We start from the raw sequence: 26,068 nt of genomic DNA, 5'->3' as shown, positions 1-26,068 counted from the left end.
AACATATTCCTATAATATGTAGACTTGTTGAGGGTTTCCAGTGCCTTTTATCATCATTAAATCCATTTACAAAATCTGAAATAAGTAACATTATACATGGAGTTATTTCAGCACTATTCATTCAATTCATATCCCCATATTTCTTGAAGGTTTTATACCAGGGCAAATTATATGATGGCTTCTTAAAATGTGAAGTTGTATGCAAAGAGTAACAGGTCTCATCTTTAAAGGAACCGAAGAATTTAATACAAAATTCATTTGCTGCTATTAAGCTAAATTGAGTACTTGGTAGGCAACACTGTGTTTTAATATTAGTATTTGGTTTGGCTCTCTCTTCTATTTGAGGTAACTCTGTGTTTCTTGTTTTGGTGGGATGAGAACCTACCAGATGGCCACGCCAGCACTGGGTAATTTTGTCCTTGTGTGGTCAACCAATTCAGATGTGACACGTTAATTTTTCCCCATCATAGCTTCACTGGATTATTGTGTGTTTCTGCCAGAGGCCATTCAGAAGGGTGTCCGATCCCCAAGTGTTGAACATTTTAACACTAACTCAATTGCTGTTGATAGAGTGGGAGAGTCTGTATTTAAAATAGAACTTTTGCCCCATGACACCAACTCTACTCATGTGGGGAGGGAATCAAATGAGCCCATTTTGATTGCTTTTCAGGCTGGTGCATATCCAAGAGGGTCAGAACCTCATTAACAAGAAGAACGTGCAGCCACAGACCAAAGAGATTCAGAGAGTGTAACTAATTGATGCATGGGGATTGTAGGTCGTATCTTCGTGAGACACACAGCAATGACAGAGAATGATTTAATTCGAAACAATCGGCATGCTTCATCCACAAGCTGCCACAGTGCCCCACTAACCTACGCATCGTAATAACTTCTGCTTTGGGTATCAATAAAGGATGCTGCCCTTTGGGATCCCGCAGGAACGAGTGCTGTCAGCTGACAGATGAGACCGCACAGGGCAGAGGGGTTTCTTGCTGCTGCAAGAAAGTAGGTCATGGCCAAAAGTAGCCTTGGCTGCCTTTGTGGAAGTGTGCCTGCGAGAGAGGAGTCAGCTGAGAAAAGAGCTTGCACAGTTTTTGCATTTGTTTTTTTAGCCCTTCCTTGCTGTGGAGCAGCTGGCACTACATGCCGTGAAATGTGCCTGCTTTCCAGTATTCTTGTATAAAATATTTTTAGAAGTGAATATGCAGCTCTTATTTCTGCTTAGGGGAAGTGGCAGATGCTTGTGGCCTTTCATTTTTGTTAAGAATTTAGAATTTTAATTAGATCAAGTGTTTTTAATAAACATTGGTTTTTCCTTGCTTTTGTTACTGGAGATTGGCTGAAACTGGATGGTAGCTGTGTGTCAGGGAAACTCGGGTTGTAAATAGTTTTGAACTTGAGCTGTGTATGCAATATTTGATCTCTTATTAATAATAAGAAATACATGAAAACAAGTGCTTTAACTCATTTTAGGACTCATTCACTCCTGCTGTCTTTTCCTGTGAAGATTGGCGCCTGTTTGTGGCATAATGGTCATTTCCATGGCAACAAACTGTGTGATGGTGCTTGGAAAGCTTTGACTTTTAGTGGAGAATAAATAAAAGCAGATTCACCCACACACAAGATAACCCTGTTTTCATGTGAAATTAAGAACTTGAGAGGGGAAAAAAATATGATACAGGTTTCCTATATCATGTTCTTTCATAGTTTCCTGTGTAATGTGTAGGTCTTTCAGAACTGGACCTACTGGGAGTCCTCGCATGCGGGCTGGACTCCCGCCTCTGTGGCTGCTCCGTGTGCAGTTGTCTGTTCCTGCAGCCTGGTCTCGGGCACTGAGCTGCCTTTGCAGGCTATGGCAATCCCTTGTAGCAGACCATCACCTGGTTTTGCTGTTCCGGTGCTCCAAAGATCTCCTTTGACAAAACCCTAAATCCCCCTCTTGTCTTGCCATGCATTAAGACATGTCAATGAACTTCTCTAAATATTTTTGAGGTGTTGTCCTAATTATGTTACCCCCACATATTTTCTCATATACAGCTCTTGGTCCATTCCCGTCCCTTTTCATAAATACATTGCACAAACATCCTTTATCAGTAGTGGGAAGTTCCCTTGTGATATGGCATGAGAGTGCTTGGGCACAAAGCTGTTGCCAGCTGAGCCGAAGCGCAGAGCTGCTCCAAAGGGTGTGAGCTGACATGCCAAAGTCACTTCTTCAACATGAGTTTGATAGGAAGCCAGTATGTGGCAATAAAAGTTTATGATGTTCATACAGCACTTCAGTATAGAGTTCTCGTCCTGGAATAAGGCTTCAGGCAGCGCGTGTATTTCAACTCCTGTATGAAAATCACTATTTTTTTATTCACTGTTGACATATGAGACTGTATAAGTGCTGGTCTCAGTGGGAAGCAGATGCCAGCACGAGTAGCTGAGGCACCATGTTACTACTGATGCTGAAAACTAACATTTTTCCATATTATGGAAAGATGTGACCTGAAATCCCATACTATTTCCCTGGATATGAAGTAAGAGTCCGAGGACTTGGCAGCACCTCTAACAATATATCATAGGTTGACAGATGAAAGAGTGTACTGCAGCTTTTGCTACCTTTAAAGTCTGTACAGCAGTTTAGTCTGTCTTTTCCACTAAATTTCTGTCAAGGTATAAATTTGAATCTTCAGTCATGCTAAACTGTTTCTTAGGGAACTGTTTCCATTTTTGTTTAAAGATGATCTGCTCATATGTTTTGGGAATAGCTCAAGTCTGCCAGGAAGATAATTGAAAGGCCTTCCTTCAAATTATTAATGTTTCCAGGGGTTGTATTTCTAAAGAAGCTTTTTCTAGAACATAACTTTTAGGCTGTTGCACATGTGCACAGATGGGTGCTGCTTTCTGTTAATAAGTTGTTTAGGTTGAACAGATCTGTCCAGGATCATATGTTCATTTTGGCAACTCTACTGTTCCCCTACTTCTTTGACAATTTTGTTCTTGTAAGAAGATAAATAAATGAATAAAGCTCTGTATTCACTTAGTCATTTCAGAAGCTGCCATTCCCTTTGCTGTCTTTCTTTATACCCCAGCAGTGTGCAGGTGTTAGGGGTTTAGGGTTTTTTTTGAGAATCCACTTAAGGAAAACCAGTGTCACTAGTCTTCCATTGCCTACATATATAACCCAACTGTTAACCTAACTACATATAACCTAACCTGGCCTCTGGTTTTTTCCTTCCCATCTTATTGCTACTAGCCATCATTGCTCTTCTTGCTAATAAATTAGAGAGATGGTTACCTTTCTGGCAGCAAAAGAGCCTGCCAGTTGGCTGAAAAGAATTTGAGAAGTGCCCTCCTGTAAATGAATGAGTCCAGCTGTCATAACGTGTACTCTCTGAACCAAGAATATGAATTTTGATTAGGCAGAAAAGCCCACTGACTTAAGTTTCACATGATTTTGTTATTGCTCTTTGCCATAATGATTGAACTAGCAGCATCAGCACTGCAGCTGGCAGATCTCCGCTTGTAGCTGTTTATAAAGAGCTGTCTGGGTTATAAAAACCTCCCTAATCGGCTCAGGTGTGTGTTTTGAGAAGAGAACCGATTGTTTCTTTTAAAAGGCCTGTGCTGTGTGTGCTTTTAACAATCAATTTTTCAGTGAAACTGTCCCTGACAGTTGATACAATCAAAGGGTCTGTTGTTTTTTTCTCTCTCTCTGATCCTGACTCAGCCTTACAGCTTGCTGGGCTGGACTTTGTCTCCAACTGGGTGCCCCAGTTGAGCGCTACCTGACCGTCCCCAGCGGGCTGTGCTGGTGGGGTGACCCCAGATGTGGTATGCCCTGTCGTGCCAGCGATGTGCCCAAATCACATACTGACCCTGTGAAATGACTGGCATACGTGGGCCTGCCCTGTCACGTTACTGAAGGCTCACTGTTACTTTGAGTGTGCTTGCAGCTTTCATGTCTTAGGGAAGGCTGTGGGGAGGGAGCAGCCTGATCATCCAGAAGTGTTTGGCAGCCCAATAGCTCTTCCCTCCCCATGGCAGAAAGCCCTTCAAGAGAGAGGGCAGCAGAAAAATGCTGTAGACATGGGAGCGTGGGAGAGCAGGAGCTAGCTTAGTTTGTGGTGTCCTCTCTGGCGTCTGAGAACATTACCCCAGTCTTGGGGTTGGGGTATTGGGTTGTCATCTCGGTTCCCTCTTCCCTGGAATTCCTACCTGGGGATTAAGCAGCTGAAGATCCCTCCTGGGACTCCCTTCATGACCCCAAGCGCCTCTCCAGAGAATTTGTGCCTCCTTTTCTCTTCTTTATTGCTAGTTATCATGTGGTCTCTGCTACACATTTCCTGAAGTAAAAGAAAAATTACAGTTATTTCAGAAAAGGTAGCGAGCTTGATTGCCAGAATGGTTTGCTGGCTTTATGACTTTCATCAGAGGTCCCTTCTGAATTGTCACTTCTGATCAGCAGCAGTGATCTTTGCCTCTTAGCTTTTCATGCAAACTCCCCTTTCAGTTTGTGCTAAGAAGATTGTGCAACTTCTCGAGTTTATTCACTCTGCTTAGCAGTGTACTGTGACAAACTATAACACTGTAAATAAATGTATTTCAGTTCTCAGGCTCTTTCTGTGGGCTGTCTGTGACTTAAATTCCCAGGGTTCTGATGATTCAGACAACTTGCAATATATTATTAATAAATTATGTACTATTAAAATCCTAACACTGATGTTAGTTTCCTTTTATTTCCATGGTTAGACTCTGTTGTGATTAATTTTTTTAATGCTTCATTTTCTTTAGAAACTAGATGCCAAATCACTTATAAAGCTGAATTTTGCTAAAAACAGTGAAGGTAAGTGCAGTAATTTTCTGTGTTTTTTTTTTTTTTTCCCCCTTAACGAGTGCTTTAATAAATCCTGGTTTGTCTTACTCATGCTAAAGTTACGTAGTTTGTGTTCTCTATCATGGTTTTTATTTTTTGAGTAGAGTAACTGCTTCTTATGAGTGACATGTTTACCTTCAAAGTTCCATTTCTGTTTTTCTTTACACTGGGGAGCTGTAAAACATTCAGCAATTTCCCTTCACTATAGCTGCTACTGCAGTAAGGTACTGTTTACTTTCAGGAAAAATTTCAGAAAAGGCTAAATTTCTATAATATGTTATCTTTTTTTCTCACTTGCCTGTGGCAACATTTGCTGTTCTCTTGGTTTTGAGCAACTTTTTGTTTATAAAATGAATTGGACTTAAATGAACACGTGGGATTTTGGGAATAGCAGCACACAAGACAGCAGCCTCTAGTTTTATTTCTGCAGGGTTAAAGATATAAAAATCTGCCCTCTAAGAGAGGATGCTAGAAATAAAAGAGAAGAGTGGAGATAAATTCATCTTTTACAAGACAGATAATGTTTTCTTTGAAATGAGTGGCAAGGATTAGGTGGGAATAAAATTCTGGACTATCTATCTCCTTATCTTACCAGAGTCTGTGGACTACAAGGTCTTTTCTCTAGCTGATGGATTTCTTCTGCATTTTGTGTTCCATCTGTCTCAAGATCAGGGTGTTAAAAAATGATCAATAGTCACTGGGGGCCAGGTTTTTGAAAGATACTGTAATATTGTGTTTTCCTTAAAGAAGTCCAGTTCATAATGCTGGGGTGGCGTTATGGTGGCAGCCACCCAGTCTCAGAAGCCTTTTTCTCAAAAAGGTGCATGCTGTGTCATTACGTGATCAAGGGAAAATGCAACAAAAGCAGAAGAGTAAAATGTTGCATTTCTGTCTATCTGCAAACTTTTCTTTAAATCTAAACATGTAGAATGGTTGCTAAATACGTAGGATCTTCTCTGTTCACATCTGTATGGTAAAAAAGGTCTTCAGATATTGCAGTTTCTTCCATGTAATGCTCCCTCCTTAGCTGAGTACCTTCTATGCAGATCAAGAAGTGTGTGCCCTCAGCAGCTCTGCTTTTGTTAGAACTGAAAAGGGTGATTTTCTCCTTTTTGTGCAGCTGGAGTGAGGCCTCACCTTTTACCAGCATGTTTCTGTAGCCCTCTGTTGGGCCATACCCTGATGCCGCTTCCAAAAATCCCTCTCTAAACTTCCTCTTGAATTTCAGTCCCTTGTGGCAATGGCTTTCCTTCAGCTCTGGTGGCATTAACAGAAACAGTCCTCAGCTTTTACTTGGGTCTGGGTGCTGAAGGTCAGAGTGCCTCCTCTGGCTGATCAGTTAACGGTAAATACTCTGTAGGGGTTTGCCTCTCCTGTGTTTGTAGGTGCTGTGAGCAGACTCTGTTCCAGTCTCCCTGCTGGTTTTGATTTTCAGATAGTAATTAGGAAAAAAAGAACCAAATAGGCCCAACCTATTTCCAAAATCTCACCCAAACCCCCGGGTCTAGCAAACTGATCAAGTATTAATAACCTGCTTCTAATTGCTTTCTGCTGAGATCATGGAGACATTTTTCTTTTCCCTTGTACATTGCCTTCCATCAGTTTGCTTGTTGTTGACATGCTTAATATTTATGCTGACCCTCCTGGGAAAATTCACAGCTTGATTAGAGCAGAAGCTGGGTTCCTTATTGAATAACGTGTTCAGATTTAATGGCATTCTGCTTGCCACATTTGAATACAAAATGCTCTCCTCTCCTAAAAGTACAACAGCTACTGTGAACTTTTTTGTAGGATGTAAGCTAAACTTTTATTTCTGGGAGCAACACTGAAAATAGAGCAATGGGCATGTTACAAAGTACAGGCTCATGCTATCAATAGAGCTTTGATTACAACAATAACAATTATACTGTGGTACTTCATAGATATCAAGCAAGTGGACAAAGTTCTGTGTTGGGGGATTGAAGGCAGTAAATTTCAAAACTGCCTTTTCATTGCTTGCTTTATAATTCTCTTAAGTGTTACTTTTTCTATTTGGCACTGAAGAATCAGAACATAGTTAAAACACCATTAAATACACACTGGTTACACTTTATATTAAAAATTAATGTAAATATCCTTCACAGACATAACAGAAATTAGTAATTTCAAAACAGTTGCAGGGACTTCATGTCAAATTTAAATTTTTTTCCCCTCCATCAGGTAAATACCACTGTCCAGTGCTGTTTACTGTATTCACCAATAACTCCCATATTGTGGCCATCAAGACAACTGGAAATGTGTTTGCCTATGAGGTGGGTTCTCTGTTGCATTTCATTATTTATATTTTATACTTGATGCATTTCACTGAAGATAACAAAGTGCTTTAGAAAGATAGGTTAAGTTTTATTCATGTTTTACAGCCAGGGAAATTAAAGTACAAGGAAATGAACTGACTTCACAGATTGTTGTCCAACTTTTGCCTTCAAAATATGAGCAACCCTAGAATATGATTTAATAGATATTTTTAAAACCTTTTTCCTAAGTTAATCTGCATGCACTGAATCTTGTAGACCAAAATAAGTAGCTTTTATATGCTCCTCAGTTGAATTAATAGACAAATTTTCTGTTGTCTTCTTTCTGATAAAGAGTCATCACCAAAACACAAATTGCCTCATTGCTATTCATATCAATGAATGAAAAAGAGTATTTTAACTGGAGCTGGGGAAAGAGTAGACAGAATGCCTTAATGGACACTTGAACTGCATTTTTATTTGTGTGAACCCAGGTGGAATTTTAGTTGTGACTTGTTTGCACAATCCTTACTGTAAAAGCAAGGGTTATTTATTTTTCAGTAGCACATAAATCCTTCAATTAATGGACCCATATCTAGCATTGTAAAAAGTCTGAGCACTGAAACATTCACTTTTGGAAATCTGTTAATGGGAAATTTCAGTAGGACTTTCAGATACTGAGAGAGGAACAAGCTGAAACCATTGCAATCAAGGAAAAGGCTGGATTCATCACAGTTCAACTACAACATGCTCTGGTGTAGTTGAACTGTCTTCATGCCAGTTGTGAGAGCAGTCAACATTAGGTTAAAATAGAAGGTATTTTCTGTTCCTTCTGGAAGCATGATCCTTTGATTGCTGTGGTTAAAAGGCAAGAATGAGTTTAAGAGTAGTCTTTGTTAAATGCTTGTCGATATTGTAAAACTCTTGCTCAGTTTGCTACAATTTCTAATACTGGGCTTCCTAAACAAGCTCTGTCAAGAAGGCCTGTTTCTCATGTGGTGTACCACTTGAAGCATTAGCATTTATCAGTTTGTAATAAGCGTAGAATTAATTTACAGACTTCTGGAGGTACTAGAAAAATATTCTCACTTTCATCGAAGGAGAATAGAGGACATTTGGGTGAATAAGATGGATTCAGGTTTTTTGCAGGTAGACCTCTGCAGTTGTCTCTCTGTATGATGTATCTGTTTGCAACAACAAAGTATTTATTCCACATTGATTCTCACTAGGAAATAACAGGCTGCTGCTTTGTTGAGCATCATTTAATTTTCTCAGGTGAACAGACATGTTGCTGCAGGCTGGGTGCAGCAGTCAGGGTGGACAGAGAGCGTGGGGCTAATGTAACTCTGCTGTTGCATGGGCTGGCCTGGGACACGTGCGTCTCCCTAAGGGATGCTGACAGTGGGGGAGATACGGGCCCGTTGTTAAAGCTGCCTGTCTTATATCATCTGTAAAATACTTAACTTAGAAAACTGCTAGCAAGATTTTTTTATTTTGGCAGTACTTTTATGATGGATTTGGTTAAAATGATATGCATAACTATGGAATGGAGACTGCAAGGTTCTTTTTTTTTAAAAAAAGCAAACCACACAAAACTGTTGAGTCACAATGAAAGTATTGCAGCTGCCAGTTGAGAATGGGTGAGATTGTTTCTTAATCATTTGTAATTTAAGGTTTTATTGGTTTCACATATTTACTTGTAATATTTACACATTAGAATCAAATTTTTAACTTCTGTGTCTTTTGCCTGGCTGTTAGGCAGTTGAGCAGCTGAACATAAAGCCAAAGAGCTACAAGGATCTTTTGACAGATGAGCCCTTCACTCGGCAAGACATTGTGACACTGCAGGTAAACTTTTCTCTCTGTTATATGTCGTACTATACAGCTTTTTTGCAGCGTATGGAATGTTGCTATGTACACTGTTATAGCAGGAATCCAGAACAATTGAACAGGGAAACATTGTCTCTGTGTGTGTGTTGGAGGTGGGTAGAAGGGTAACTGCTGTATTTTCTTTGTAGTCCAAATGAGCCACAAAGATGCCATATAACTTAGAGCTTGACAAATCTCTAGAGTGATTATTGTGTGCTTTATAGATAAGCAGATTGTTCAACTTTGTAAATTGAAGGAGAAAAAAATAAAAGGTGCCCAGAAAAAGTCAAGGATGCAATGTAAAAATGTGAATTTTGACAAATGTATTTGCGGTTGGTCACTATTTCACTGTATCCGATGAATGTAAGATCTTGTGCGTAATTGTAAGTTTTAGATATGCCACTACACATAAGATTTTGGGTTTTTTTCTATTAATCTTACCTGGAAAATTGCTGTGACACCTCCAATTTATTGTGAGACTTAACAGAAGTGCGTTGGGAAAAGACTGGGTAGAGGAAGGATAAAAATATGTCCAGAATCTTCAGCTCTACACAGCCAACAACACATTGTCTATGTTATCAAAAGAAATGTGATTTAGAATGTATATAAACTTGTTACATTAAAACTGAAGTTGATTGTGCATCTTACTCTTTTGAAGATGCCTAAAAGAGTCAAAGCTTCAGAAAAGCATTTTTTATAGAATATTTCTCTTAAATGTAGAATAAAATAAGCAGCAAAGCAGAGGATTTTCTTTAAGTGCTTGCTTAGAATGGTTTTCTTCTGAATAGATACCAATGTTGGTCTTTTACTGATTTTAACAGGACTAAAATCTAAATTAAAACAGCACTATAAATTTGAGAGTGTAGAAGATAGTTATTTACAGATGAAGTTTAGTATCAAAAGATCTAAAACTTTTGTTTAAAAGTAGGCATTTTTAAGCTTGCATGATTTCAAAATAGGGGAGAAAAAGATTCAAGGATCATTATTATTGGAGTCATGATTTAATATACATCTCATGAACAGTTCCTTGCCACTAACCAAGACTAATACAGTCTAATTTGAATAGAAAAATATTTCTCATTTATGTCTAAATTTAAATTAAATGTTTTATCCCTTCTTCCCTACTCTGCAGTGCTGAACAGCATGTTTATAAATGTTTTTTTCTCTATTTCTTTAGGCTTGTGGCTGTTCAAGCTAATGAACAAAGTAAAATGTTTTTAATACAACGGAAGCAAAAAACATAGCTTTTTCAGACTGAAAGCTCCCAACAGAATGTTATTTGAATGTAACTGCATGGCTGCTAATGGATTTGGAACAGTAAAAAAAGACAACATGAGTGACTAAAAATGTTTCTGTGCATCAGTATGGAAAACCAGATTATTTTGAACAAATAATTGAAATTGCAGTCATTTAAAAATATTTTGGTATGTTTTGTAGGTTTGGAATTGAATGTATGTATAAAGAGTGTGTTCCTGTTACACACCTAGCTTTGATTTTTTGTAAAAGCAAACAGATGCTATAGTCCCCTAAATCTCAAAATGCAATAGCTAGCGATTTAGATGTTCCCTATGTAGATTTTCATCTTCATTCTGTTCTTGACATGTTGGGTTTCCATCTTGTGTGGGGGAATACATCTGTTAACAGAAACTAAGTAGATTATGATAGTTGTCCAGTCACTGGTACTGTCATCCTGCCAGCTGCACGGAGGTTACAGCCGTACAATGCCTGTACCCCTCTCCTGTCTGTTTAGGATGATGTCTGTAATGCCTGAGCAGATTTGTTCCTCTTAAGTAAACAACTCATTATGGATTGGTGTTAACTTCTGTAGTGTACAATCTTGTAGTATACTCTTCTCAAATAAGTTTAGAAATAGCAAAGATACCTCCATCTTGGGATTGGACTGGAAGAGATTTTGACCATCTGAATGCTAAATGTTAACCAGCTAAAGTTTGACCCTTCACCCAATTAGTTTTTAAATACTTTTTTCAAAAAAGAATTTTCAACAAACAGGCTAAAATGGCTTCAGGGTGTTGAATGAGAAGAGCCGTGTAATGGCCTGCACAACGCCCACTGCAAACTTGCATGTATACCTTGATTTCTCCTATTCACATGCTGCCCTACCCAGACTTGCTTTGTTGAGGCCAGAATGCAACCTGAAGTGGTATGACAAGCCTGGGTATTAAAATTGCTTATCTATATGTGGTACAGGAATCTGTTGTTACTTTCATATAGTATTTTCTTCATGTAAATTGTTGAAAGACAGACCAGTGTCTCCTCTACAAGCTCTCTTGTTGACAACACTGCAGGCAGCATGGTGGCTTCACACTGCCAAACTCTACCACCTGTGGCTTTGTTTCTTAGCCAGAGTTCATGACTGCAATCTGTTGTGTTTCAATTTGTGGCTCTAGAGCTCTATCCCAAATCCCACTTCTCTTAAAAACCTTTCAATTCTGTGTTGATATTTATCACTTTGCTGGTTTCCTGTTCCCCCACATAAATTCTATACTGTGGTATCTGAGAGAGCTGGAATTGAGAGTGAGTTGGTAACAGTGACCTTGCTGTTTGCCAAAAAGGTAGATACAAAGGAAGTTGCTATAAAAAACATTTTTTGCTTTGCAAATAACAGCTGAATAGGACTGTCTGTAATAGCTGTGTTTATCAATAGAAAATTGCATTTCCAGAGGCTGACTCTGAATGTCCTAGGAAGCAGATGGGGTACCTGTGTTTGATAGTGAAATACAACATGATAAATGGAAAATCTGAATAATGTATGTTTACAGATTATTTGTATGATCACATTCTTCCTTATTGATACATAAAGGGCAATCCTACAGCTGCTAGGGATGTTCTTTTACCAGAATAGAAATTAACCTCAAACTCGACCTCTCTCTCCTAATGTATATAATTAAAAACCAACCCAAAAAAATTTGCTCTTTCCAGAAGAGAGAGAATTGCATAAAATTCTTTGTTCTGTTCTCAGTGCTAAACATTTTTCAAACGCTAATCATAATCCATCTCTGCTGTATCTTTTCCGGCGAGCACCATCTCAACTGGTCACTTTGATTTTAGTGATAGTTATTTGTGTCCTGTTGCTATTAAGTTTACTTGTTAAAAAGGACAAATTATTTTGGATCTGGAACTAAAAAAAGCAAAATCACAAGCTTAGTTGTTAATAACACTATCTTAGATCATGTTAAAAAGACATGCTTCTCTTTGTAAAGGAATCCTCAGTGTTTCCTGCACTTACATATACAGGAATTGCTTTTTTCACCTTTTGAAATGCAGATGTCCTGAGGTGTAGAGCATGGCAGTTTTTCAACATATGGCGATATTATCCAGCCCCTCAGGGCAGGAGGTGAAGAATATCCTGGTGTGCAAGATACGTTACCAAAACTGGAATGTGGTTATTCAGGCCAAAGATGTCATGGATTCTGGTTTAATATCTTGCTGGTAACAACAGAAATACATATGACATTATTCCATACAAAACCCTTCCTAGACACCAGCAGTCTTAGTATGACTGGATTTTTTAGACTGTAGCTCTTTACCCTCAAGTTGAAATTTCCTTTTCTTAGCTGTACAGTCTTGCCACAAACTCAAGTCAAGCTTTCCATCTTCTACAGTGCAAGTGTTACTTTTTTCCAAGTTTCTCTCTCCTTACGGTTTATCATTATTTCAGATAATTTTTCTCTCAACTGTACTGGTTCGTATCTGTTCTAAATGGAATATTGCTATTGTATTTTGTATTTTTTGTAAATCTAAACCCACTTTTACCTTGAAAGATGATCAGCTCAGCCTAACTTACTATCCCTTACAAATGTCATGAATGTACTACCAGCTGGCAGACAGCTCAAGTACTTCAAGATTTATTAGTTAGACTTAATGGGTAAGCAGTTAGAGATCTGTATGGCAGGGTGTCTATAATAGGAAGTCTGGTATTGTTTGCAGTGTTCCTACCTCCCTTCTCTGCTTCCCATTCTGGTAGATTGCTGTTCATCATTTCACTTTGCAGTTGTTTTAAAGGTAGCATGCAGTATAGCTTTGAAGGAGTTTTGACATAATAAGATTGCATTAGATGACAATTCAGAACTAGGTGATTCCTTCAGTCCTATGTTTTACAGGTTTTCAGCTAGTTTTCAGACTAAATCTTTAACCTAATTTGAAGTTATCTTCCAAGTAAATTTTTTTAGATCTCAAGGTCTCCTGTCCAGTGTTTTTCTGACAAAATTTTTGTGACAAAATCTGCTCAACAGTCTGGTAGAAATTATTTTTAATTAGTGTTACTGTAAATTCCGTGTGTGTTTTCAGTCATATATTTTGCAAATTATTCTTTGTGTAACGATGTGGAACTTAATAGCAAGCACATAAATATGTATAATCTGGATTCCCTTGTATAAGAGTGGACAGGCTGAAATAAGCACCAGCCCCAGCTCAAGATGCACAGAGAGGAACAGGGTCAGGTAGTGCTTTGCTGGACACAGTGGTGGGCTCTGACAGTCCTGTGGACTTCTTCCCATTGCAACAAGTGTGAGACAAGACGTGGTTCCTGACAAGCTGTTAAACATCATTGACATTTGTGGCAGGAAGCATAACTAATGAGCTAAGTTGGAGGTAGCTGAGCTGCGCACTGTTAATTGATATTTCAGTCCTCAGCTATTTCTCGTTTGCTCTTTGTGTGACAGAAGGTCAGAGCAGATTTCCTCTCGGTTGTGGGTGAGGGCTCTTTGAGGGTGAATCCTGCACCAGTGTGTGTGCAGAGTGGCTGGTATAGAAGTGATGCGTTGAAACATGGTCAGTGTATGAAGCTAGCAGTCCTGAAGATAATTAGGGATGCAGTGTGGCTGACCAAATGGTAAGAAAGGAATCAGGCCTCAAAGAAATCACACAGTCTAAAACTGTGCTGGTTTTAACCTGCTGTTCTTGGGGGGTCATGTGTATGGTACTTAAGATTAATGGAGTTTAAGCTATTTCCCTAAGTAAGTGAAACTGGAAAATGATAGTAAAAAAGTAAGTGCAGTAAAGCTTGAGATTAATTGTTTTTAGAGCTCAGCTTTCAGGAAAACATCAAATATGAGTTTTTTTAATAGTCACAGTAGTTAGCAATCTTTTGAAGTTTGTATCTGTGCTAGTAATTTGCTAAACTAAAGTTTATGGTTTGTAACCTTAATAAGAAAAACCCTGAGACTCTTACCCATGTAATTTGAAGACATATTTTTAAACATGCTAAGACAAACAAAAGTAGGCCAGTTTACTCTTCATGGTTCATCTTCCTTTCTGTTTTCTGTGCACTTAACACAGATCTGATTTCTTTAGGCCTTTGGGCTCTAGGCCTTAATCTTGGCAGGACTGGGAACATCCCAGTGAGTCTAGCCTTTCTCTGGCCAGGAGAGGCTGTTAATTCACTAGAGCTCAAGGCTCTGATGATGCGGGTACATCCATCTGCCCACCTCTCTGGTGGAAGCATACCATTTCAGGGATGAATAAAAGGCATAATTAGGTCATTTAATAAGTGATGGAGCTACCAGCTCTGCTTGTATTAATCATTACTTTTAGCAGAGATAGAATTGTCAGAACTTACCAGCAGTGGTAGTCTGAGAAGCTTTGATAAATTTGTTTGGGATAATACTATATATGTCAGTGTCATAGTTCTTTGCATAATATGTTGCATTATTTTTATTCTGAACTTGAACCTATTGCATATTTTTTATTAAGACATTTTGGTATTTTAGATTTTGAATTGTTTTCTGTAAGAGAATTTCCAGAAATGACTGGGTGTCCTGGACTGATGTTTTGACCTTTCTGTGCTGCAGAGGAGCTTGACGAGAAAACCTTGAAGTCATTGTAAGAAGAGGATTAAGGACAGTTTAATAATAGTGTGATGTAACCTAGATCACCAGTAGACATTCCTTATCTCACTCTCTCTAATGAAAGGTCAAAATTATGCAGAAAGTTACCTAGAGATACTATAAAGACTCACAGTTAACGGACTCTGTATTTTTGCTGTCTTCTTTGAGTGGTCACTCAATAGAGTTTTCATAATACCACTTTTTGTTGCTTTTTTAAATTATTCTTTTTTATTTTTAAATGTAATTCTGTAAGCACGGATTTCAGTAGTCAAAAAAAAAAATCAAAACCAAAACAGTTCTGACTGCAAAGACTTGCTCTGAGGTTTATTTGTAATTTGAAATGCAATACAAAAGTTCACAGAGCATGTGCAAATCAGGCACGCTGTTATTAAGAGGAGGAGATAGCTAATGTGAATTTACATAGATCTTAGACCAAGCCACGAAACAAAGGGAAGAATCGGGGGATTGCAGCTCTTCTTCTTTCTTCTCACTAGGATAGGGTAGACTTAGCTTAGTTCTGTTTGTAACTTCATTATGTTTGGTACTAATTCCAGATCCCTGAAGAGCCTACCATGAACAGGCTCATTGCTGATGTTGGTTGGGGTTGATTGCTCTGTATTTTTTCCATCTTTGTGGTTTGGGGAGTATGAAAATTATTCTTTCTCTCCCTATGCATTTATTATGGCACTGTCTCCCCTTCAGACTAGTCTGTTGCATGGAATGGGTGCCTAACAACCTATTTTTTTTTTTAATTGTTATTTTCAGGATCCCACAAACCTGGATAAGTTCAATGTCTCAAACTTCTTTCATGTTAAGAACAACATAAAAGTAATTGATCCAGGTAAGGATGAATTGAAGGTAGACTGAGAAAACACCAACCTAAATATGCAAATTCTAAAGACGGTGTTGTGGAATTGACACTGTTTTCTGGATGGACATCCCTCAGTGACTATTGGTAACTTTGAAAGCTTCTTGGAAACATGAATAACTTGTTAAAACTGTCACTTTCACATCAAAAGGTGTTAACAAATTTTGAAGCAAAGACATGATTCTTTGAGAAATCATTAACTGTCTCTATTGAGTGCTGTGCAAACACGGAAAGCTTTCCATATTTTTTCAGAGTAGGCAGATGAGAGATAAGTGAGAAGAGGAGGAAAAATAATTTGCCAAAAGGTCCATTAACCTTGTACCAGAACCAAGACAAGGAAACCTACATGTCATACCTGTCTGCTAGGCTCTTTCATGTGTATCAACAATGCCCATCCTTCTGTCTGGATAACAATGGACATCTTCCAAGTTAAAGATTTATATAGATTTTTCTAAAATAGTCTCAAAATTATTTTAATAATAAAAAATAAAATGCCTTTTTTTTTCTTTCTAGATATCTAAGAAATTTGCATCTCATTTTATGATTTTTTTTTTTGATAGCTAAATACTTAGTAATATCTGCTAATAGTAAATTGCTGAAGGCAAAAATTCTGTCCTTTGCCCTTGTGGTTTCCTTTAGAACTGTTTCTAACGAGGTCTAATTGTTGATTCAAAGCATGGTGTGTTTTTCTGGGTGTTATTATGCTCTTTTTTTTTTTTTTTTTTTTAAAGCTACTAGTTCTGCAAGCAAGCACCTCTCTTTCTATACCTGCTAAAAATAAGTGGGTATTATCTCAGAGATGGAATATTCAATATCCAGTAAATAGTAGGCATAACAAGACAGAGAACAAATAAAACTTGTAAAAATAAAAAAAAAATTTAAAAAAAATTTAATATTCTACAGTCCAGTTCACCAGCCTCCTCCCCCCAGAATCACATTAAACATCTGCTCTTGGGATTTTTGCATCACAGGCCTGGCTGTTCAGTGAGGAGACAAAGGACAGAAGTTTATATTGTACCCAAGTGTATCTTGTCTTTATTGTTCTATGAAAATTTTACAAGACTTCCATGAACTTAAATAATTTCTAGTGCTTTCAAAGGCATTTTTGTAGTAGTTGATTTGAAGTTGTTTTTTTTCTTTTGTTTTTTCTTTGATGAAGTTGTTATACTTCATCATATTGGCATTTATTGTGCTATATTTCAAGTTATTCTGTTGTTAGTGTTATGCATTGCTATTTGTTACTGTTTCTGCAGGAATAAATATAGTTATTGGACCTTTTTGTTAAAAAAAAAAGGTAGAAATAATACCTGGAAGATTTTTCTGTAACTAGATATATAATGAAATGGAGGAGAACAAAATAGAGTTTTTCTTTTAACTCTGAATGATTTAACTTTGTCTTATCTAGATGAAGAAAAAGCAAAATTAGATCCATCTTACTATTTGAAAAATACAAATACAGAGACCCGAGAGACTTTACTGGAGCTTTATAAGGAATTCAAAGGTGATGATATTCTAGCAGCTACTATGAAGGCTCCTGAAAAGAAGAAAGTGGATAAGCTGAATGCAGTAAGTTGACTTAATTTGTAGTTTGGCGCTGACTGACTTCTACAGGAATGGTAATAGATGTTTTTCAGCTTAGAGGCCATATTGCAGTATAAACAGACACTATTCCTGTTTTCCGTTACATGGAAATTTATCATACATGAGAATATGAGAATCATATTGGGATTCCTTAGAAATACGGCCTATGTGTCTGTGAGTTTGTCTTTGTTAAATTATTGTAAATTAACTTAAACATTTTAGAAATGGAACACAATAAAAAGGAAAAATCTTTATGATGTGGTTATGATGTATATGTTGGCAGAACCTTTTTTCCCAGGTTGTAATGTCTTGCTCTGAATTTGTTTATCGTTGCTTCCTGCAGTGATTGGCAGAGAGAACACACCTTAAGGGCAGTACAAATGAATCATTTCTGGTGTGGGCAAATATATAAATCATCCACATCTGCTTCTCCTTTTTTTTTCCACTGGAATGCAGGATTTTTAGTGGAATATTTTAAAGGATGTTCTTCCAGGTGCATGTTATTCTGTGTTCATGGTTGTCAAGAGAAACAATTCATCTGCATCTAGATTTCCTACATCAAAGGTTGTTTAAAATGGGCAAGACAGAGTGTTCTTCTTTCCTTTAATATTTCTGGGATGTATGTGTTTTCGTGCTTTGATTACGCTTACACGAAAACGAAGAGTGATGCAACATATGGCTTTTAATGAGGAGGCTTAGTGACAGATTAGGGAGTGTATGTGACCAAGGAGTAGGATTGCATTTGCCCCGTTTTCAGGGCATCATAGTGTTAGAAGAAAACAAAAGATGTAGAGAGGCAAAAAAAGAGATGAGAGACAACGATGAGCTCTACGCCTGTTGGGAGAGTCAGATTGTCCGCTAATGATGTGGGTGGACATAACTATAAACTTCCATAGGATGCAGTGTAACCTTATGGGTGGAGCATTGGCCTGACCTGTATTCTTTACAGGTGCTGCCCCAGAGCCGCTAAACGTATCTCGGGGTTTATTAGATCTTTGTAATTTACTACAAAATCCATGTGTGACATCCACATTTCCTTTCTTCGGGAGAATTGCAAAGCTCAAAATAGATATTGGGAACCATGGGACAGTGCCTCTGCACACAGAAGGGCTGCGTGTGGGAGGGGGGGTGTTTTGCTTCCTCCGCATTATCTCTGTGGTTCACTGGATTGTCCTTCCTCTTAGCAGCGTTGCAGAATTTTACAGACATCTTGCCAGCAGTCCTCCTTTCATATCTCCACCTGTGGACATACAAATAAATTCTGATAATAGAATCTTTGCATAATGATGTATTAAACTGTAGTGGAAGTCCCTTCAGCTCAGTGTACGGGCAGCCTTAACTAGAGTTTCATCAGAGCAAATGTTGTGGGTAACAGATGGAGAATTATTGCTGCATCGTGCATTTGTTTCTTTCTATAGGAGGTAGAGCAGAAAGTCCACCTTCAGAAGGATGACATTTGTGTGTTTCTAGTGCTTATATAGTATCTTTAGTAGACAAATTCTAAGATCTAATGTCTTTTTCTCTGCTTTTTCCTCTGCAAACAGGCTCACTATTCCACTGGAGCAGTAAGTGCTTCCTTCACCTCCACTGCAATGGTGCCTGAAACTACCCATGAAGCAGGTACCAGAACTACCTAGCTACAAACTGTTTATTTACTTTACAGTTTTGGTGTGCTCACTAGCACACATACATTTATGAGGACTGAGGGAATGCATTGATAATTGGTCAGTACTGATGCCATAGAAATGTATTCCCTGAGCAGATATATCCTTACTTTCCAGTGAGCTCATTCTGAAAATAATGGAGCAATTATGAATTAACTTCAGCTTTGAATGGTGGTTACTTATGTTAAACTGAAATTAATGAAGTATTTTCTATGCCCAGGGACCACAAAATGGGATATCTGCTTATGTAAGTTAGGAATGAAGTATAATCTCTCCTCAAATAGCATACAAAATCTTTACCAACTTTTTGGCCTAACCCAATATTGGTTAGAATGACAGTAAGTTTTGTGGTGGTAACTTTTGATTTACTGCTTTTCAAGGTTATGCAAAAATACATTTTAGTACAATAAAGATTTCCTTTCAGTCTCCAGCCTCAACACAAATGGATAGAATTTATTTAATTTGAATATTGATTCAATAGCTGAGCAATTAGTATTCACAGTTGAAGAGAAAGGTCTGGCTTTTAGCACTAAAATTTGAAATATGTCACACACTTAGGCAAAGATTGAATACATTGCTAAAACTGTATTTACCAAGTTCAGTTCCTTTACTTGGTGGATTAGTGGTTTGCAGGTGACTCTTTGAGTGTTGAAAATATCTGACTAACTGGACATTTTGACAAAATGGAAGTGGAAACATCCTAGATTGATCCTTTGGTTTGACTTTCCAGTAATGTTTCCAGTAACAGCTTCATTTGTTTTCAGAACTGGGTAGGTCCTCATATGTCAGCAATTTGTGGTTGACTGATGACTACCTGCTTGGCTTCCAAGTTTGACAAGAAACAATTTGGTTGTAAAGGAACATTCGTGATTGGTAGACATTACTTGAAAATTATAGTTTGTAATATTGAATGCTTCTGTGACTTAAAAGTATAGATGATATTGTTAGCTCTCGAGGAGTTAGTGGTTTTCTATAATGGAAAGTGTTTTGCACAGAGATTAATTTGAGGTTATCATAGATGAATTGCATAGTACGATCCCTGAAGACCCAGTACCCCAGGGAAAGAGGTCAGACAGTAGAATCTAGCAATTTGTTTTCTGATGATTTCTAAAGATCAGTGAGTAAGCTTCCAGAGAGCTAATTATTTTCTTTTGCTTTGATACAGCTGCTATTGAAGAAGATGTTGTGAGATACAAATATGTGAAGAAGAAGGGCTATGTGCGACTTCACACTAATAAAGGAGACCTAAACTTGGAGCTGCACTGTGATATGGTACTGTGTGCCCCATAAGATGAATCTCTCTAAATAACAGAATAGGAGCTGGCAATGGAAATGTCCAAAGAAAGAAATAGTGTGTAGTTGTAATAGATACAGATAAATAATTAGCTTTCAGTTGTTTTGGTGCATTTTCGTACATAAGCAAAACTCCTTTGTAAAATGTATATATATTATTTTATATATTATACTACTAAATGTATAAATGTTCTCTTTGAGTAGTCCTGTACATTTTAGTGGACTACTTACAACATGTCAAAGTATATGTTTAGAGCTTCAAAGGGTCAGGATTATAGTGACCCAAACAATGACAAGAAAGGTAGAGAGAAAAAAGAAGGAAGAGCACAGAGAAGAGGGAACAACCTGAGGTTACACAGCAGGTTACTGGCAGAACCAGGAAAAGAACCTTGGTGAAACTGAGAGCAGTCTGTCAGCCTGCGTACATGTAGTTAAGATCCCCAGAAATGGTTAGATTTGCTTCTAAATCCTGAGCTTTACAGAACAAAACTAAATGAAAACCTTAGAATATGTTTTTTACTTCCTGTTGTCTCAGTTTTTAAGGTTCAAGTTTTTAAACATATTCCCTTTGCCACTAAGAGGTAGACGTTCATCTTAAAAAACAATGGACTACAGTTTTTATAGTTAATACAGTCTGATTCTAGGGGAAATCTGTGGCTCTTAAAATAATAAACATGGCAAGACTTATGATAGATGGATGAATTGTGGTGACACTGATGTCTCAGACGTCAATGCTTCCTAGTGTGCTTGCTTATTTATTTATACAACCGCATCCATAAAAGGAAAAAAGTTTTCAATGTAAAAAGCCCAAACCTTCCATTGTTTACTTGAGATTTTTATCTCAGGAGAGTGTAGGCCTGAGGGTAGATGTTCTAGAAAGTTGAAGGATGTGAATAGGGCTGTAAAGGGTAAAACTTCTGCTTGTTGTGACCGTCACAGAATTTAAGGCAGTAGTGCTGGCTAGGAGCTGGGGTGCCTGGCATGAAATCTAGAGGTGCACTGGGAGAATGCATCTTTTTTTGCCTGGGAGAGAGAAAAAGGAGCAAACAGAACAAGCCTGCTAGCTTTCTCTTCTCCTTTCTCTCAAACAAGTAAGGAGCAAGATATGTGTAAACATCTCAAGCTGATCTATGGGAACAGTATGAGAATCTCCACAGCAGCCTATCATGCTAGTAATTCTGTAGGTCCCTGTCATCCCTACAGGTGTTTTCCATGCTCTTAAATAGTAACACTATGTAATAAGGCAAAAAGCAGAGGATGTTAGTACAGCAATATTTGGGGAAAGCAGCAGAATGAGCAGATTGCACTGAATCATTTGTTTTGCCATATGTTCTCAAACTGGCTCCTGGCTAATGCAGGCTGACTGCAGCTATTCTTATCAGCATGGTTTTTTTGGCCATATGGGTGACCAGTGTCACTCAGTCCTGAGGACCTAGTCTCAATTGCTCAGTATAAACTTCCTGTATGATATCAATTGTGTTTCCTTTTTTCCAGCTGAATTCCTATTCATCTCCCTTTCACACACACTGCTTCCTCATGTACACACTGGAAGTGTGCACTGTTTTACACAACCAGACCTGCTTGAACACTGGCCTCTAGCCATCTGTTTTTTTCATTTCTTTGTGTTGATCAAATCTGTGTGAATTAAGCAGACCTTTGGCTCTGCAGAGGGGAAAAAGATATATATTTAGAATAAGTAGGAAAGACTTGCTGCTTTAAGGAGGTTTTCACAACATCCACTTTAGGTCATCATCCTAGGTCTATTAAATCAGTTCTTCCGGGAGGTGCTTGTTTTTCTCCCTTTACTATATAAGGAGTTTGTGCTTCTAACTTTGGTTTTCCTGAATCACACTGAGGTTAGGCATATAAGGTGGCTCAGTCCAGATAGAGCAAACATCTTACAGACATATAACACATATATAGGTCACAAACATATAGACAGAACAGCTACAATGGTTCTATTGAGATTGCAAAGACAGACATAGAAAATGGGGAAATGCCAAAATCAAGCCTTTCTAAACACATCCAGTTCACCCTGCTTGTGAATATGCATGGTAATAGTCTTAATTAATCACATGCTAAGTTTTTTTATCAGCTCTCCTGGCTTATTCAGTGCACAAGCTGGACCAGTTCTGGGAGCTGTTTGGAACTGTGTAGTGAAATGGTTTATATGCAGGTTTGGCTTTCCTTCAAAAGTGTAGAATGTGGGTAAGGTCCTTGGATGCAGGCAGGGGAACTGGACTCTATCATAATGCTCACCCAAATTAATGTTGCACAGACTTTTTGGTGCCTCACATTTCAGCCTTCATGATTTTTTAATGTAGTTGGCATGGGTAGTACTCTGGCTTCTCAGAAAGAAATGGAGAAACAAATTTCAGCCCAAAGCACTGTATTGATACACACTAAGATCACCAGCAGATTTGGGAGCACTGGATTCAACATAGATCTGTGCTACTTGAGTGATTGAGAGAGCCAACAGCAGTATTAAGTTGTCATTGTTGTTTGAATTCAGACAAAATATGTGTGATTTGGGGAATTCATACATCTACTCTCTCAAGCAGTGCAACTGCAGGCACAAGTATATGATTTATAAGCCATATTACAGTGGTGCTTAGCTTCTCTTTTTGAAGACTGAACACTACCTGCCTGGTTGTTGTTTTGACCTGACCACAGGCTCCTTTTTTTAATTGCTGAGTGATATCCTGTGCTCTGGTTATTATGGAAGCCACCCTAGCAGTGGTTGTATTTGCACAGTACTGCAAATACGTGATTGTGAAATGGTTTAGGAAGCTTGAGGATGAAGTTGCTATATAAATATGACAAATGAATACCTGCGTCCAGAGGTAGGACTCACAACATTCAAATTACATTTTAAAATAGTCTTACGGGTTGGAATTCAATATACATTTTGTGGTGAAGTCTTCTCACTGAAATAGAGAACAACAAGTGACATACTTGCCGTCTTAGAGTGTGTGCCAACTGAGTCTTCAATTGTATTTTCATGACTATGGACTGTATTTAAGCAAAATATTCTTGCAGTTGTGCTCTCAGCAGTCTGCACTGCTTCTGAAGTCTACCCAGTATCTCTTTGTCCTCACTACCCCCCTTGGGTTCTTTCTCCCTCTCCCTTCACAGCTTTTTTGTCTCCTGTTCTTTCTTTCCCCTGTTGTGGGTTTTTTTTTTTTTCTTTCCCCTGTTTTTTTTACTGCCTATCTGGCAGTATGGATTGTTTGGACTTCAGTCCATATGTACATGTGGAAACTTTTGTTTAAAAATAAATCTAGGGATCTTCATATACTAGTACTTCAAGGTGACAATCAGTAAGATTGATAGTGATGAGATTCTTCCTAGCACCAAAAACCTAATCATGAAATGTTTTGTATTGATCCAGGGGAGGAAATCAGTGCTGCAGTGTGATTGAAGTCATCAGTTACTTTGTGACAGGATTCAAAAAGAGAGCATGAAATAGGGCTAGAATCCAGATATTTTCTGTTTGAAATCACTTGTTCAGAGCACCAGAAAACTCCACTTAGGTTCCAGAAAGATGATGTGTGTTTTAAGTAATTGACCTGAGAAAAGGCAATAAAAAGACTTTGGAAGCTAAACTGGATTTTCTTCCACCCTTTTGTATTTGTGCCTTAAATGAGCAAAGGTACACTACTGTTCTCTCTTTGCATCAAAGCAGTGTCCCTAGTGCTCTTTGTTGCCATTTGTTTTTCTCCCAGTCTTCTTATTCAGATACAGTATGTTCCTCCTGATGGGGACTAATCAGATGGCCATTTGTTAGGGACATTTTCCAGGAAGCTGAGTTCAGCTGGGCATAAGCAACATTTGTTGTATACACTAATTGGAAATAAATTTACAAAAATTTTACTTGCCAGAAGTAATTCTGGCAAGTACAGAAGATTTAACAGTATCCAACAAGTGTTACTCTTTCTGCTCTAGTCTTATGCCTTGCCAAACAAATAAATTATGAAGAAATAACTGATGAAAGGCAATGAATGTCACTGGATTTCTTGTATTTTATTTACTGTGATTTTTCTAGTCCTCAAGTTCTCTTAACTGCTTTAATCAGGATGCTGCTGGGAACAACTGTGTATGTCATCCGTGTGTATTTTGCTGTATTAGTCACTATAGTGATGCAGCTCTACCTTGTAGGTGGTGGAGCAGCCTCCTAAGGCAGGGTGGAGGCTTCACCCTGTGCAAAAAGTCAAATTGACTTGGATGTGGAAGTAGAAAAGCAGTGTGATGTAATGGATAGAGTGGAGAACTAGGAGCTGGTAAACCCTGAATTCTGTGCCTTTGCCACGGACTTACTGCATGATGTGGCTATATCATTTAGTTACAGATTTTTTTAAATCAGTGGTGTCCCATTTTTTATTTCACAATGAGCATAAATACGAGCATAATTCTGAATTCCCAGGCAATAACATGTGCCATAGATGCCTGGCTGCTGGAGTGCAGCTATGCGAATAACCTAGACTGCCTGTTGGAATCAGCAGCCCTGCATAAGAATAGACAGAGTAGCAGACTCTGAGTCTCTGCACCTGTGAAAGGGAATAAAAATTCCTGCCTTTGCATCTAGGTTGCTTTGAGGCTTTCTTGTTTAATGCTTGTACCTTTTTATTTTCATTGTGCCATGGAAATATATATATATATATATATATATAAAAATTTAACACTCCAGAAGACCCTGTCAAAATGATTAACAGCAGGTTTGGTGTACTATCTCCCTTCTCTCCTTTGTGAGTTCTCTTCATACAAGTGGTCATGCTGGGGTAATGATCTGGTGGTTAAACACATGCCAGTGGTGGTAATTGAATACTAACCCATAACTGCCATGGCAGTTTTTGTAAATTCGCCTGCCTCTCTCAGGTTTAATACTTTAAGGTTTAAGGGCAAGTTGGCATAACAAAGAAGAATGTGAGATGGATTTCAAAGCTCCATCCAGCACTCCACAGATGCTTTTTGAGGTTTTAGGGCCTGGCAAACTCTGCTTAATGATGATGTCTTGGCATAACTATCTGAAGAAACCATTATTCTACAAACACTGATGTTTTAATCTTTTGAGGCCCTCTGACCTGTTAAATATGCCTGTGATCTATAAATGTGTAAGCCAGCTCCTGTTCTTTGAAATCATCTCTCCTATTGTGTGAGGGACTGTTCTGAAGATCAGAAGCCTGTAAACTTCTTATCCATTTCCAGTGGGAAAGAAGTGAGTTGCTGAAAAAATCCTTTGACCTCCTGACATGACAAGGTTCCCCAGTCTTTGCAGATGTCTCATTTTCTTTCTGATTTAAACGTCCATTCTACTCACTTTCTGTCAGTGTCATCATGACACTGTCTGGCACATAACTGGCTGAGGTTTTGCCAGTGTCTGTTCACTCAGTAATGTGGTTGTAGGGATGAAGTCTTGGCATGGTTGTAAATGACTGACTGACTTTTTTTTTTTTAATCAAAATAGGTCATTGTAGGAAGAGCTGCAACTTCCAACTTTAAAGATTCTTGTCAACAGAAGCTAAAAACAAACAAACAAAACTGTCCTTTTCCAGTAGGAGAACAGCAAGATAAAAATGCTTGTTAGAGAGAATGTTGTTATTTCTTGGTGTTTTTTCCTCAAAGTGCTACAATGGCAGACAGATCTATTGCTTTTCTTTGTGGTTGGGAGTAGAATGGCTCTGCAGAGCCATATTGATTCACAGGTCACTTCTAGGTTGTTCTTAACTGACTAGAAGTTAATATTTTAAATATTTTTAACTTTGGGGGCATAACACCCATGCTTGAGAAAGGAGAAACATGTTAGTAGGAAATGCCTT

At 38.1% G+C, this 26,068-nt stretch overlaps 1 protein-coding gene across 1 annotated transcript in view; it reads left to right on the top strand.

Moving 5' to 3' along the window:
* Positions 1-26,068, top strand: part of PPIL2 (peptidylprolyl isomerase like 2) — a 71,324-nt gene that overhangs the window by 11,092 nt on the left and 34,164 nt on the right. Inside the window, exons 6-12 of the mRNA XM_074887072.1 lie at positions 4,780-4,831; positions 7,061-7,152; positions 8,890-8,979; positions 15,612-15,687; positions 17,120-17,280; positions 18,840-18,915; positions 20,125-20,231. Of these exons, the coding sequence (XP_074743173.1) occupies positions 4,780-4,831; positions 7,061-7,152; positions 8,890-8,979; positions 15,612-15,687; positions 17,120-17,280; positions 18,840-18,915; positions 20,125-20,231 (654 nt within the window). The remainder of the gene's footprint in view (positions 1-4,779; positions 4,832-7,060; positions 7,153-8,889; positions 8,980-15,611; positions 15,688-17,119; positions 17,281-18,839; positions 18,916-20,124; positions 20,232-26,068) is intronic.

Source organism: Strix uralensis, chromosome 17 (assembly GCF_047716275.1).
Source record: "Strix uralensis isolate ZFMK-TIS-50842 chromosome 17, bStrUra1, whole genome shotgun sequence".
Taxonomy (NCBI): Eukaryota; Metazoa; Chordata; class Aves; order Strigiformes; family Strigidae; genus Strix; species Strix uralensis.
The sequence above is the reverse complement of the archived record's forward strand: the minus strand, read 5'-3'. Positions and strand labels throughout refer to the sequence as shown.